The sequence below is a fragment of the Populus trichocarpa genome, chromosome 10 (genome assembly GCF_000002775.5).
Source record: "Populus trichocarpa isolate Nisqually-1 chromosome 10, P.trichocarpa_v4.1, whole genome shotgun sequence".
NCBI classification, from domain to species: Eukaryota; Viridiplantae; Streptophyta; class Magnoliopsida; order Malpighiales; family Salicaceae; genus Populus; species Populus trichocarpa.
In genome coordinates, this window is record NC_037294.2 from 4,362,943 (window position 1) to 4,374,749 (window position 11,807).

Consider the following 11,807-nt stretch of genomic DNA (forward strand, 5'->3'; position numbering starts at 1 on the left):
AAGATATGAAGGCACGGTTAGAAGCAAAATACTTACCCATAAACTATGAACAACTCATCTATGAAGACATGCTCCAATGGAACCAAAATAACAGAACAACGGTGGACCAGTATACAGAGCGATTTTATGAACTAACAGTGAGGAGCAAGACCAACGAAACTGAGTCTCAAGTATTAGCTCGGTATTTGAAGGGATTGAAACCTGATATTTGCAAAGACATTTTGACGGCCCGACTGTATAATGTTGAGGAAGCTTACCAGCTGGCTTTACAATTTGAGAGACAGACCTCGAGTAACACACATCGTTTTTATTATGCTGACTCTGGTAATCTTTGTTTCCCAGTCTCTACCAGTGCAAAGCCAACAGTCGAATCAACAAGAGGAAATGTGAATGGTGATGTTAAAGGAAAAGAAAAGGCTTTCGGAGAGGGACCCCAATGTTACAAATGCAAAGGGCGTGGACACTTTGCGGTGGTATGTCCCACTCGAGATCAGAGAGTGGCTTATATATATGAGAAGGACCTGGTGTTTGATGATGATGAAATTAACCATGAAGAAGACCATATCCAAGAAGAATCTGATTCCAAGGAAGAACGATTACAAGCCACTGATCTACCCATTTGTGTGATTCAACATGTTTTGACAGGGCATAAAACCAAAGAGGATGTGGACCATGACTGGAGGAGAACCAATATCTTCCACACAAGGGTTGCATACGGAGACAAAGCTCTGAATGTTATCATCGACAACGGTAGTAGCATGAATGTTGTGGCCAAGGAAATAGTTGAGCGTCTTGGTCTTTCCCAAGAGACACATCCCACGCCATATCGGGTGAGTTGGATTAATGATAACAATTCAATTTTGGTTCAAAGTCGTTGTCTTGTGAAATTTTCATTTGGCAAAAAGTACGAAAAAGACCAAGTTTGGTGTGATGTATTGCCAATGACCGTATATCATCTATTATTGGGGAGGCCATGGTTGTATGATAGGCATGTCAATTATGATGGTCTGGAGAATACCTATTCGTTCAAAATGCACGATCGAAAAGTGGTATTGGAACCACTCCACATCTCTGTGTTTGAAGGTCCTAAGAAATCCAACCTGATGCTGACTATGCGACAAGTCAAAGAAGCCATGCAGGATGGGAACATTCTTCTTTTCTTAGTAGGACGCGAATCCAAACAATTAGATGGTAAAGTCCCTGAAAGTGTTAAATTCCTTCTCCAAGAATTTGAAGACTTAATGCCAGAAAACCTTCCCCAACAGTTACCACCATTATGAGAGATTCAACATGCCATCGATTTTGTTCCAAGTTCGTCTCTACCCAATTTACCTCATTATAGAATGAGCCCAACTGAGCATGCTGAACTCCAAAGGCAGGTACAAGAATTATTGACTAAAGGATTTATCCGTGAAAGTTTGAGCCCTGCGTTGTACCTGCATTACTCACCCCATAAAAAGATGGTAGCTGGTGGATGTGTATCGACAGTCGAGCAATGAACAAAATCACAGTGAAATACTAGTTTCCAATTCCACGCTTGGATGACATGTTGGACCAACTGGGTGGTGCCATGATCTTCAGTAAGATTGATTTGTGGAGTGGTTACCACCAAATCCGAGTAAGGCTTGGGGATGAATGGAAAACTGCTTTCAAGACAAAAGAAGGGCTATATGAATGGTTAGTTATGCCATTCGGCCTCACCAATGCTCCAAGCATGTTTATACGTGTCATGACACAAGCACTTCGACCTTTCCTTGGAAAGTTTGTTGTAGTATATTTTGACGATATACTCATTTTTAGCAAGTCTGTTGCAGTACATTTAGAACACCTACGCCAGGTTTTGGAGACGCTAAGAACAGAACATCTCTACATCAACAAGGGTAAATGCTCCTTCCTTGAACAAAAGACCAATTTTTTAGGGTTCATTGTATCACACAAAGGCGTTGAAGCTAACTCCTCAAAGGTCCAAGCGATTCGTGAATGGCCTGAACTTCAATCCTTTTTTGATATACGCAGCTTCTTGGGTTTGGCAACATTTTCTCGCAGGTTTGTCCAAGGGTTTAGCACCATTACAGTCCCTATCACCGAATGCCTAAAGTCCAAAATCTTCAAGTGGACGCCCACAGCTGCAAAGGCATTTGATGAGATAAAACAAAAGATGCCCCGGTTTTGAAGCTTCCTGACTTTTCAAAGGTATTTGAAATTGCTTGTGATGCCTCTAATGTTGGTATCGGTTGAGTATTGAGCCAAGAAGGACATCCTATTGCTTTTTTTAGCGAAAAACTCAATGAGTCCTGGCGCAAATACTCAGCCTACGAAGTGGAGTTTTATGCTTTGGTTCAGACTTTGAAACATTGGCGCCCTTACTTGGTACATCGTGAATTCATTTTATTTACTGACCATGACTCTTTGAGACACCTCAACTCTCAAAACAGGTTAAATGCCAAGCATGCAAGATGGTTCGACTACCTTCAGCAATTTAACTTCACTATTCGACACACTACTGGCCGTGAGAATAAGGTGGCAGACGCCCTTAGTCAACGACCACATATCCTGACCACATTCACTGTTAATGCTGCCAATTTCGAAGCCATGAAGGATGACTATGCATCAGACAAGCATTTCAAGGATATCTGGGCAGCACTGCAGTCCAACACATCTACCAAAACTGACTTTTCCGTATCAGGTGGATACCTCACAAAAAATGGTCAAATTTGTGTTCCAGGAGGTTCAATAAATGATTTCATCATTATGGAATTACATGGAGGGGGATTAGCTGGCCATTTTGGGTTTGATAAAACATACCTGTTGGTGGCTGACCGTTTTTTTTTGCCACATATGCGACGTGATGTGCACACGATAATCTCCAGGTGTCGAATCTGCCAAGTTAACAAAGGTACAAAACAAAACACTGGTCTCTACACTCCTTTGCCAATTCCTCATCACCCTTGGGTTGATATCAGCATGGATTTTGTTCTTGGCCTACCCCGTACTCAACGTCACAACGACTCTGTAATGGTGGTGGTAGATCGTTTCTCTAAAATGGCCCATTTTGTTCCATGACATAAAACGTATGATGCCTCTAACGTTGCTTCCCTATTTTTAAAAGAAATTGTGAGGTTGCACGGCCTCCCTACTATTATTGTCTTCGATCGCGATGTGAAGTTTATTAGTTATTTATGGAAAACATTGTGGGCGAAATTAGGCACTAAACTGGCTTTCTCTAGTGCATTCCACCCACAGACTGACGGGCAGACTGAGGTTCTCAACTGAAGTTTAGGAAATTTGTTGCGCTGTCTAATTGATGATCATGCAACCAGTTGGGATCTGATTCTCCTGCAAGCTGAATTTGCCTACAATAATTCAGTCAATCGCACCACGGGTAGCTCTCCATTCCAGCTTGTTTATGGTATGACTCCGCGTACACCTTTGGATATTATCTCGTTACCCTTACCGCAAAGGACGAGCGAAGCAGGGTTAGATTTTGCTGCTCACACGATGTCCGTCCATGAGGAAGTTCGTAAAAAAATTGCCCTGCAGACAGAAGTTTATGCTCAACGTGCTAATTTACGGAAATGAGATAAACAATTCGAGGTCGGTGATCAAGTCCCGATTCGATTACGTTCAGAACGTTTTCCTTCTGGCAACTACAACAAACTCCATGCTCGTCGTGCAGGACCCTTCACAGTTCTGAAAAAGCTGGGACCTAATGCCTATGTTATTGACTTACCTTCTACTTATGCTATTATTCTGGTTTTCAATATTAAAGATTTGACTGCATTCACCGGTCAAAATGACTTTCCATCCCCTTTGGACGACATCCCAATCCGTGTTCCATCGACTCCTTGTCCATCCAATGTTATCCTTGCTGTGTTAGACCATCAGTTTGTCTCTACTCGTAGGGGTGGTTATTATAAATTTTTGGTTCAGTGGGCACGCAAGCCTCTTTCGGATTCTGTTTGGCTCCCAGAAGATAAGGTACACCGTCTCGCTCCTAAAGTGTATCGCGACTATATCCAGCAATACTTGCCGGAGGCAAGTTCTTTGGGAGGGCAACAATGATGCATTTGCCTTTGCTTGACTACGTGGCCATCAAGATGATCAGTTTAACTAAGTATTTGCGTCCGTTTTGTTATTTCCTTTAATTGTCAATAACTGCCCACTACCCTTATTAATTATCATTTGCGATTGTTTTGCTATTTCTTTTATTATGTCCATTAAAGATGGTGGAACATGGGTATTGTTTTATGTAACGGATAGTTAATTGCTTAATTGTCAATTTCAGTTGTTTGTAATTTGGTTATTTAAAGCCTCGTTCTAATTAGTAAAGGGGAGATTAAGTTTATGAAATTCTTGTTCATTATTTGGAGAGATTCCAAATGAGTTTTTCAGATATTGGTGAGATTCTAATTTATGAGAGCTAATTTGTTTGTATTTTATCGCGACACCAATATCCCTGTAAAATTTTAGATCAATATGATGTACCATTTGAAAGATATTTCTGATATTGCAAAACTGGTCGGTATGCATTTTAAGGCAACATTTAAACCTAACTTGGTTCGTATCGCTTTGTTTTCTCTTCAAGTGTGGACTCTTATGTTACCTTTGTTGCATACTCTCCCAATATGGCATGGAAACCAATTTAAATATAAAATTTTAATACATAAAAGAAATAATTAATGTTTCCACAAACCATAGGGGCTTTTAATCTTAACACAATTAATATGGAATCCATAAAACACACGGAATCATAAAGGACAAGGCTAGCCGAAACTTAGGGAAAATTGGTAGCCTTGTTGCTGAAATTTCAAGGCTCAAATAAGGTTGGATTAGACCCCTCTTGCACTTGAATTAAATGTACTAAAGCCTCTTTTTGATGCTCCAATGGATCTTCTTTATTAGCCTTGATCAAAACCTGTAGAACAAACTCATTCAATGCTTCCTTCAATGTCTTTGTTTTGGACCTTGTAATTGGCTCAATTGAAACATCTAATGGATCATTGATGGTGTTTATGGGTTGATCTGCATTAGTATATGTTATTGCAGGGAAATACTATGTAATCAATTTGGGATATCCTAATAAGTATGGCTTTTTAGGTCTATATAGAATTTCACTGGCGAGGACAGCCATGAACTCGAGAAGAAATTTTTTATCGTGTTTACTCTTCAATACATTGTGTAAAAGAACATATATTTGGAGTGTGAAAAAAAATGCGGAGAATTTTACAGAATATCTTTGTTTCCTTACAAAACACAAGTTTAAATTGTAGTGGCATCTATGACACTATATAACTATATTAGAAGGAAGTCGCAGAAAGATGTGGTATTTATAGAATTTGATCACTATCCTAATTCTATTCCTAGAAATTTTTTAACCGATGTGGTTCCACATTCACAAAATTCATGAAAACCAGAGGCCTTCACGCATAAATTATGTTTGTAATGAAATTCCAGCAAGTTGAATGGAACAATAAAACCAATGTTATAATTCACATAACTATTTTTTCAACATATTAATAATTAAATGTATATTAATGTAATTGCAAAATAAAAAATTAATACATTTTTTTTCTTGACATTTTATTAAAATCAATTTCAGCCATAATTTTACTTAAACATCTTTTACATGTTTTTTTGTTAAAAAATAATTTTAACCAAACATATTTTAATGAAAATACATTAAAATATATTATGCTAAACCTACTTTCTTTTTTTCAAACCAAAACCATGGCAACAAACTCAGCAATGCTGCTATACAAAAACTACGAGTATTTGCCAACTTTCTGCATGAAAGAAACAGATAACAAACAGCCAGATTAAGTAGGGAATTAAGTAGTGATAATGACAACAAATTTCATTGCATCCTAATTCTCCTTTTGATCAAGTTATGGCCAAATATTCCAGTTGCTGAGACAAATATTCAAGACGAAAGAACAAGTATCCTTTTTCCGAATACAAAATAACAAACAGATTGATACAACCTTCAGATTGAAAACCCCAAAAGAGGGGAAAGAAATAGCTTATTTTTTAAAAGAAAACAGTAAGACTTGGCTAGTCAACCAATCACTTTGCCTTCTCCACACTTGCGATATCAAACATTCTTTGTTATATTGGTTATGGAGCTAAATCAGACTGCAACATGTCATGGATCCTAACCGCTAAAGAACCTGTTCAACCTTAAATCAGTGATATGAATGACAACGTGCAGCTCAACTTCTTTCAACAGAAGCCCCAGACATGTCTTTTGAAGAGCCTGAGCTGGTTGAAAGCACTGCTAAATTACAGCATTTGAATCTGATGTATTTTGCACTGGCAGAAGATCTACCTGTGGATGTTATTTGATAACCGCCTCCATGAGGTTGGACGTAGGCAGTCAACACTTTGAGTCGCCACAGAGAAAAGCACCATTAGTACCAGTGATTTCCAGGTCCACCTTGGGCAGCAGCAACTTTCCTTGCCATATACTGTGGCTTCGGCTGCAATCCATTGGGACCTTCAACCCCCTCATCTTCTCCCCTCTCATTTTTACAGGCTGGGTTTCTTCTTGGATATGAACAGTTTGCAGTGGCGTATTGAGTTGAAATAGCTGGATTCCTGACCATCCTTTGCTGGTCAAGATTCTCTGCTGCTGCTGCTCCACAATTATTGTAACGCAGCACTGAACTTGCAACTTTCCCAGATCTTGCAGCACCTGCTGTAGAGAATGGCATTCAAATTACAGTCATCAGTATATCACATATGTCAATAGGTTAGCAACCAGGTTTAAAAGGAAAGTGATGAGAAAGGTAGCAATCTACATAGGCATCAGCTCAACAGTACAGTGCTTAAATGCATACATCCTGGTCCATGGATTTTCACCAAGATAAGAAGAAAAAGATGCACATTTCTATAATTGCTAAGCACTACATTTTTCAAAAATATTTCTACATGTCAAATAACAAGGTGAATAAATTCGATAATATAATCAAGTTGCACAAACATGCATGAAATTTTAAGCATGTTGATTGAATGATCAACTTCAAAACATCTGTGCTTCTGAACATTTGTCTCTTAGCAAATAGTAAATGCAAGTCACAACAGCAATACCCTGATAGAACAAAAGGGAGTAAAATCAAACAATTTGATGACAGACGAGATCACATGTACACATCAAACACTCAGTTCCTTGAGAACTTAAATAGCCACTGTAATTTCTTATACTGAATTATGTATTTGTAAGTTGTGAATGCAAAACCTCGTAGACTTCCTAAAAGCTGGGTGCATTAACTCAAATATTTTATACCATGCCAACCAATTCACTTAAAAGACATCAGGAAAACCCAAGTTAATTAGTCAGCCAATGAATGAGACAAAAGATAAAGGTTACAAACAAGATTCACAATGGTTTCTCCTTCCAATTTTGGAGACAACAGGTTTTGAAGAGGGAAAGAGAAACACAAATGTAGTATAAAATATTAGATTTCCTAGAAATTCAGTAAGACATCAAAGAGAGAGCAGATGAGAAGAGATGAAGCTAAACTAGATGCAATTATTGCAAACCTTGAATACTTTGTGGAACTTGAAGAGGAAGCCTTGTCATTGGCATCCCATCACTCCTGTCTACATGTGGCTTCTCAATTTCTTTGATAGAACACTTGGAGAGATCATTGGTGACTTCTGCTGACTTCTGTATTGTATTATCTGAATATAATACACATGGCCTGCATACATTAATTTTTATCAATTCAGTTGACAAAATCCCAAATATATATGGGAGGCAGCACTGAAACACTTTATGAATTGGGATACCTGGGCAATGATGCATGCTGCCTCTCGGGTGGAGCAACAGGAGCACCATTTCCATAGTGCTCCTCAAGGTAAGCAAATTGCTTCTTGAAATGGTCAACAGCACTGCAATGGAAAAATTCACAACTCAATAATTTATTTCACAGGGACACTAAAACATCTTGAATCTAACAGGAATCTCAAATTTGCACTGATACTTCAAGTATATGGAATACTGCATATGCTTTAACAAGTATGATGGTATAAACCAAGAATCTTAATTTTACAACACCAATACCTTGGATACATGAACCCAGTTGGCTCTGAACCATCTAAAAACTCTTTCAACATTTTAGGATGATACTCAAGAATTTCTCGGTATATAAGCTCTCGCACATCTTCTTTAGTTATCCTTCGTCTCTCAAATTCAAATTCCATCTTGGTAACTGGTTGAGCAGTAGGCTCTCTCTCAACCTTGGCCAAGCCCTTAAAATATGGATCTGCGAGAGCCTGACAAAATGCAGTACAATATGCTCTTTTAGAAGAAGGGAGGCACATTATCAAGGTGAAGATGAAGAGGTATCAAAATTTACCTCTTCAGCAGTAGGTCGATCTTTTGGTTCAAATGCCAACATTCTTTCTAACAAACGAAGTGCAAGTGGGTCAGCATTAGGGAACTTTTGGGAGAATGGAATGGGCTTCTTCTTTCTCATGCTGCTCAGATATCTTCGAGCTTTCTCATTGCGTACCTGTTCATATAATACCAATACTTCAGCATACAGAGCAACTGCATGGATGAAGATAAGAAAAACACAGATTGTAAACGATAAAACAATCAGTTCTGTTTCAAGGAAAGCTTATCACATGAAATATACCCTTGCAATGGCCTCAGGCGAGGGCGTTCCCAAGAGATCAGTCATCAGATCCAATTGATGGACTACATTCTTCCCAGGGAAAAGAGGTTTTCCTGTCAATAGTTCAGCAAATATGCATCCAATGCTCCATATGTCTATTGCTGGCGTATACTGAAAAAGAAAAACAGAAGTGATGACTAAAAGAACTGTTGCAGGAAGTAAGTTGGAATATGATAACATTAACTATTTACAACTCTCCGACTCCCAAAAGGAACCATGCAAGTAGTAATTCTAATTTCAAGGTGTTCTGGCAATAACCATGCAAGGAGAGAAGCAATTAAAGCCAGTACAGTCAAAGGAGATTCACAAAATTTTGTAACAAATTGGTGGTGGTAATGGTCATGGCACCTTTGAGAAAAATGATCCACACAATTCCGGAGCTCTGTACCATCTTGTTGCAACATAATCCTGAGAACACAAGAAAAGGAAATAATAAAACCCTAAATGAATGGAAAATCAACGTTTGGAACCATCACAGGGACCCTCTTACATGGAAATTAAAATGCTCTATCAAGCCAAGAGAAAACCTACTGTCCAGAAAATGGCAGTTGGGGTATCATTAAAGGCTACTCTTGCGAGACCAAAGTCACAGATCTTGAGCTTGCAGTCGGCATTTGCTAAGATATTTTTGGGTTTCAGATCCCGGTGAAAGACATTGGCTACAACACCATAAAAAAGTATACATTATGTTATATTTCTACACATGCTGAGTGTCAGCATGTAGCAATACTGCACCACACAATGAGTGAACCCGTAAAAAAGTAGGGTACGAAAAAAAATTCAATATTTTACAGTTAGAACTTCAAGAAACCAAGTCAATCACCTGTGTGTATGTATTTGAGGCCTCTAAGAAGCTGATAAAGGAAAAACTGATAATGCTCTGGAGTTAAATCATCATTTGCTTTGATAACTTGGTGTAAATCAGATTCCATTAGTTCAAAAACAACATATATGTCCTTAAATTCCCTTCTGGAAGGAGGCAACAAAATGTGCTTGATCTCCACAATATCTGGATGGCGCAGGAGTCTAAGAAGTTTAATTTCTCGAAGGATGCGGGTGGCATCAGAGACATGCTCAAAGATGTCATTGATTTTCTTGATTGCAACTTTTTCTCCAATATGCGTATCATATGCAGAGCACACAACACCATAGCTTCCTTTGCCGATCACTTCCTCTATTTTGTACCTGCTCCCCTCACCATATTCTGTGAAAAAGTCTATATCCACGGATGACTGCAATACCACGTTCAAATGCGCCAAATCATGGACAAGAAAAAAAAACACTCAAGAAGAAATTTATAATAACAATCAAACCGACTTGCAATATTATTTAAAGAGTATTCCAACCCCATTTTAGCTACACCAAGTGATTTTTTGCTGCGTATGCACACATAGCATAAGTAAACATGTTTGACATCATTAAAATAACATGCATCTTCCGAACACCATTGCAAGCATTTGAAAAGATCACTTCAAATTGCTTCATTCAACATCCTAATCAACTGCTGCTTACCCAACAATTAAATTGATCCACAACTTAATTATTGAGTGTAGAGCAATTATTTGGTCTACATTATATTTGACACCATTATGATTAGAAGAGTTCAAATATCAACGAAGAAAAACTGCTCCCTTAGTCTGTCAACAAGAACGTAAACTGCTGTAGATGAGATTTATAAATCCGACCTCCAGTAAAAGTAAATTAGAAATAGAATTACTGCTCTGCATGCAAAATTAGAAAAAGAAAAAGGATAAGAACATGGTAATATCTTCATGAATTTAACCCCCTACCTAAACCCAAAAAGTGAAAAAGAAAAGGATAAGAACATGCGTACATGTGGTTGACACCTCCTCCTATTTCAAGACATGCAGTGCTTACAACATTTTTTTTTTTCTTAAAAAAAAATTAAGAATTGAATTACATGGAAATAGTATTCTAGTGGGACCTGCCACAATTTTGCAACAGGAAACATAAGCATGTGTCAAAGAAACAGACATGAACATGATAGCTGTTCCTCCACACCTTGGTATGAAGAAACTATACACCAAATACAAATAAATATGGATCACAAAAATGATTAACAGGATCATGGTGAAAAATGAAACTAATCACAATCCCAAGCCTAGTTGGATGTATTTTAACAAGACAGTAACCACAACAACCAATTTGATATTGTCCAAAAAGTGCACAGATATGGAAATTTATATTCATAAAAATTACTTGCAAAAGATGACGACTAGATTGCTTACCTTTTTGCGCTGATCGGGCTGCATCTTATTAGAAAGAATGCATCAACAATCTTCAAATTGATAAATCAACAAGAGAGAGCACGAACCCCAACTCCAATCACACAAAAAAACGAGGACCAGCCATTCTGAATTCTCAACCTCAGTATAAACAAAAAAAAAGAGCACCAAGAAGCCAAAACTGATTAAATAACCTTAAACCAGAACTAATAGTTGGGATCACAAACTACCAGTAGAACAAAAGAGACCCAGAAGACTAAACAGCCTAAAGAACATAAAATACACACTATTATGGCAAGATCAACAAAGAACGAAAAGGCGGGGTTAGTAAAGAAAAGAACTTTTGAGGCTTCGAAGCTAATGTAGCCAGATTTAAGTTAAAACAAAGAACAAAGACCAGATTTTTTAAACTGAAAGAAGCGAAGAGAGAGAAGAAGGGACAAGATAAAGAGAATGTGTGGCCAAAAACTGGCGGAGGAGACTAAAAATGTATTAGCTGGAAAAGAGAGAGAACGGATCAAGGTGAAGTGAGTGCTTTTAAAAAAAATATAGCGGATATAACTAAATTTTGAAGAATCTAAAGACAAGGAAGTATCTTTGTAGTTCAGAAACAAGAAAAGTAATGTAAGAGAGGAGAATGATTGCAAAAGTTACGTTCTTTTGGAAAAGTGCTTTGCATCTCAATCGACAGAAGAGGAGAGAAAATTTTAAGTAACTTCACCGTCCCAAAATATTTTTAAAATTTTTTTTTTTAAAATTAATTTTTTAAAAATAAATTAGATTATTTTAATATACTAATATAAAAAATATTTAAAAAATACTATTTTAATATATTTTTAAATAAAAAAATATTTAAAACATAATTATTATAACAATACCAAAT

At 37.5% G+C, this 11,807-nt stretch overlaps 1 protein-coding gene across 2 annotated transcripts; it reads right to left on the bottom strand.

Moving 5' to 3' along the window:
• Positions 1–5,833: 5,833 nt before the first annotated feature.
• On the bottom strand, positions 5,834–11,606 carry LOC7475929 (mitogen-activated protein kinase 15). Of its 2 annotated transcripts, none has more exons than XM_006378071.3 (10): positions 10,928–11,606; positions 9,502–9,910; positions 9,210–9,337; positions 9,027–9,086; positions 8,640–8,789; positions 8,358–8,513; positions 8,063–8,274; positions 7,789–7,890; positions 7,540–7,700; positions 5,834–6,691 (listed from the first exon to the last, which is right to left on the bottom strand). In XM_006378071.3, the coding sequence occupies exons 1-10, from the start codon at positions 10,949–10,951 to the stop codon at positions 6,408–6,410; spliced, it is 1,686 nt and encodes a 561-aa protein (XP_006378133.1). In that variant the 5' UTR covers positions 10,952–11,606; the 3' UTR covers positions 5,834–6,407. The 2 variants fall into 2 exon arrangements, with proteins under 2 accessions (XP_006378133.1, XP_002314421.1); XM_002314385.4 differs by having other exon boundaries at positions 5,834–6,694; positions 10,928–11,605.
• Between the last annotated feature and the right edge of the window lie 201 nt (positions 11,607–11,807).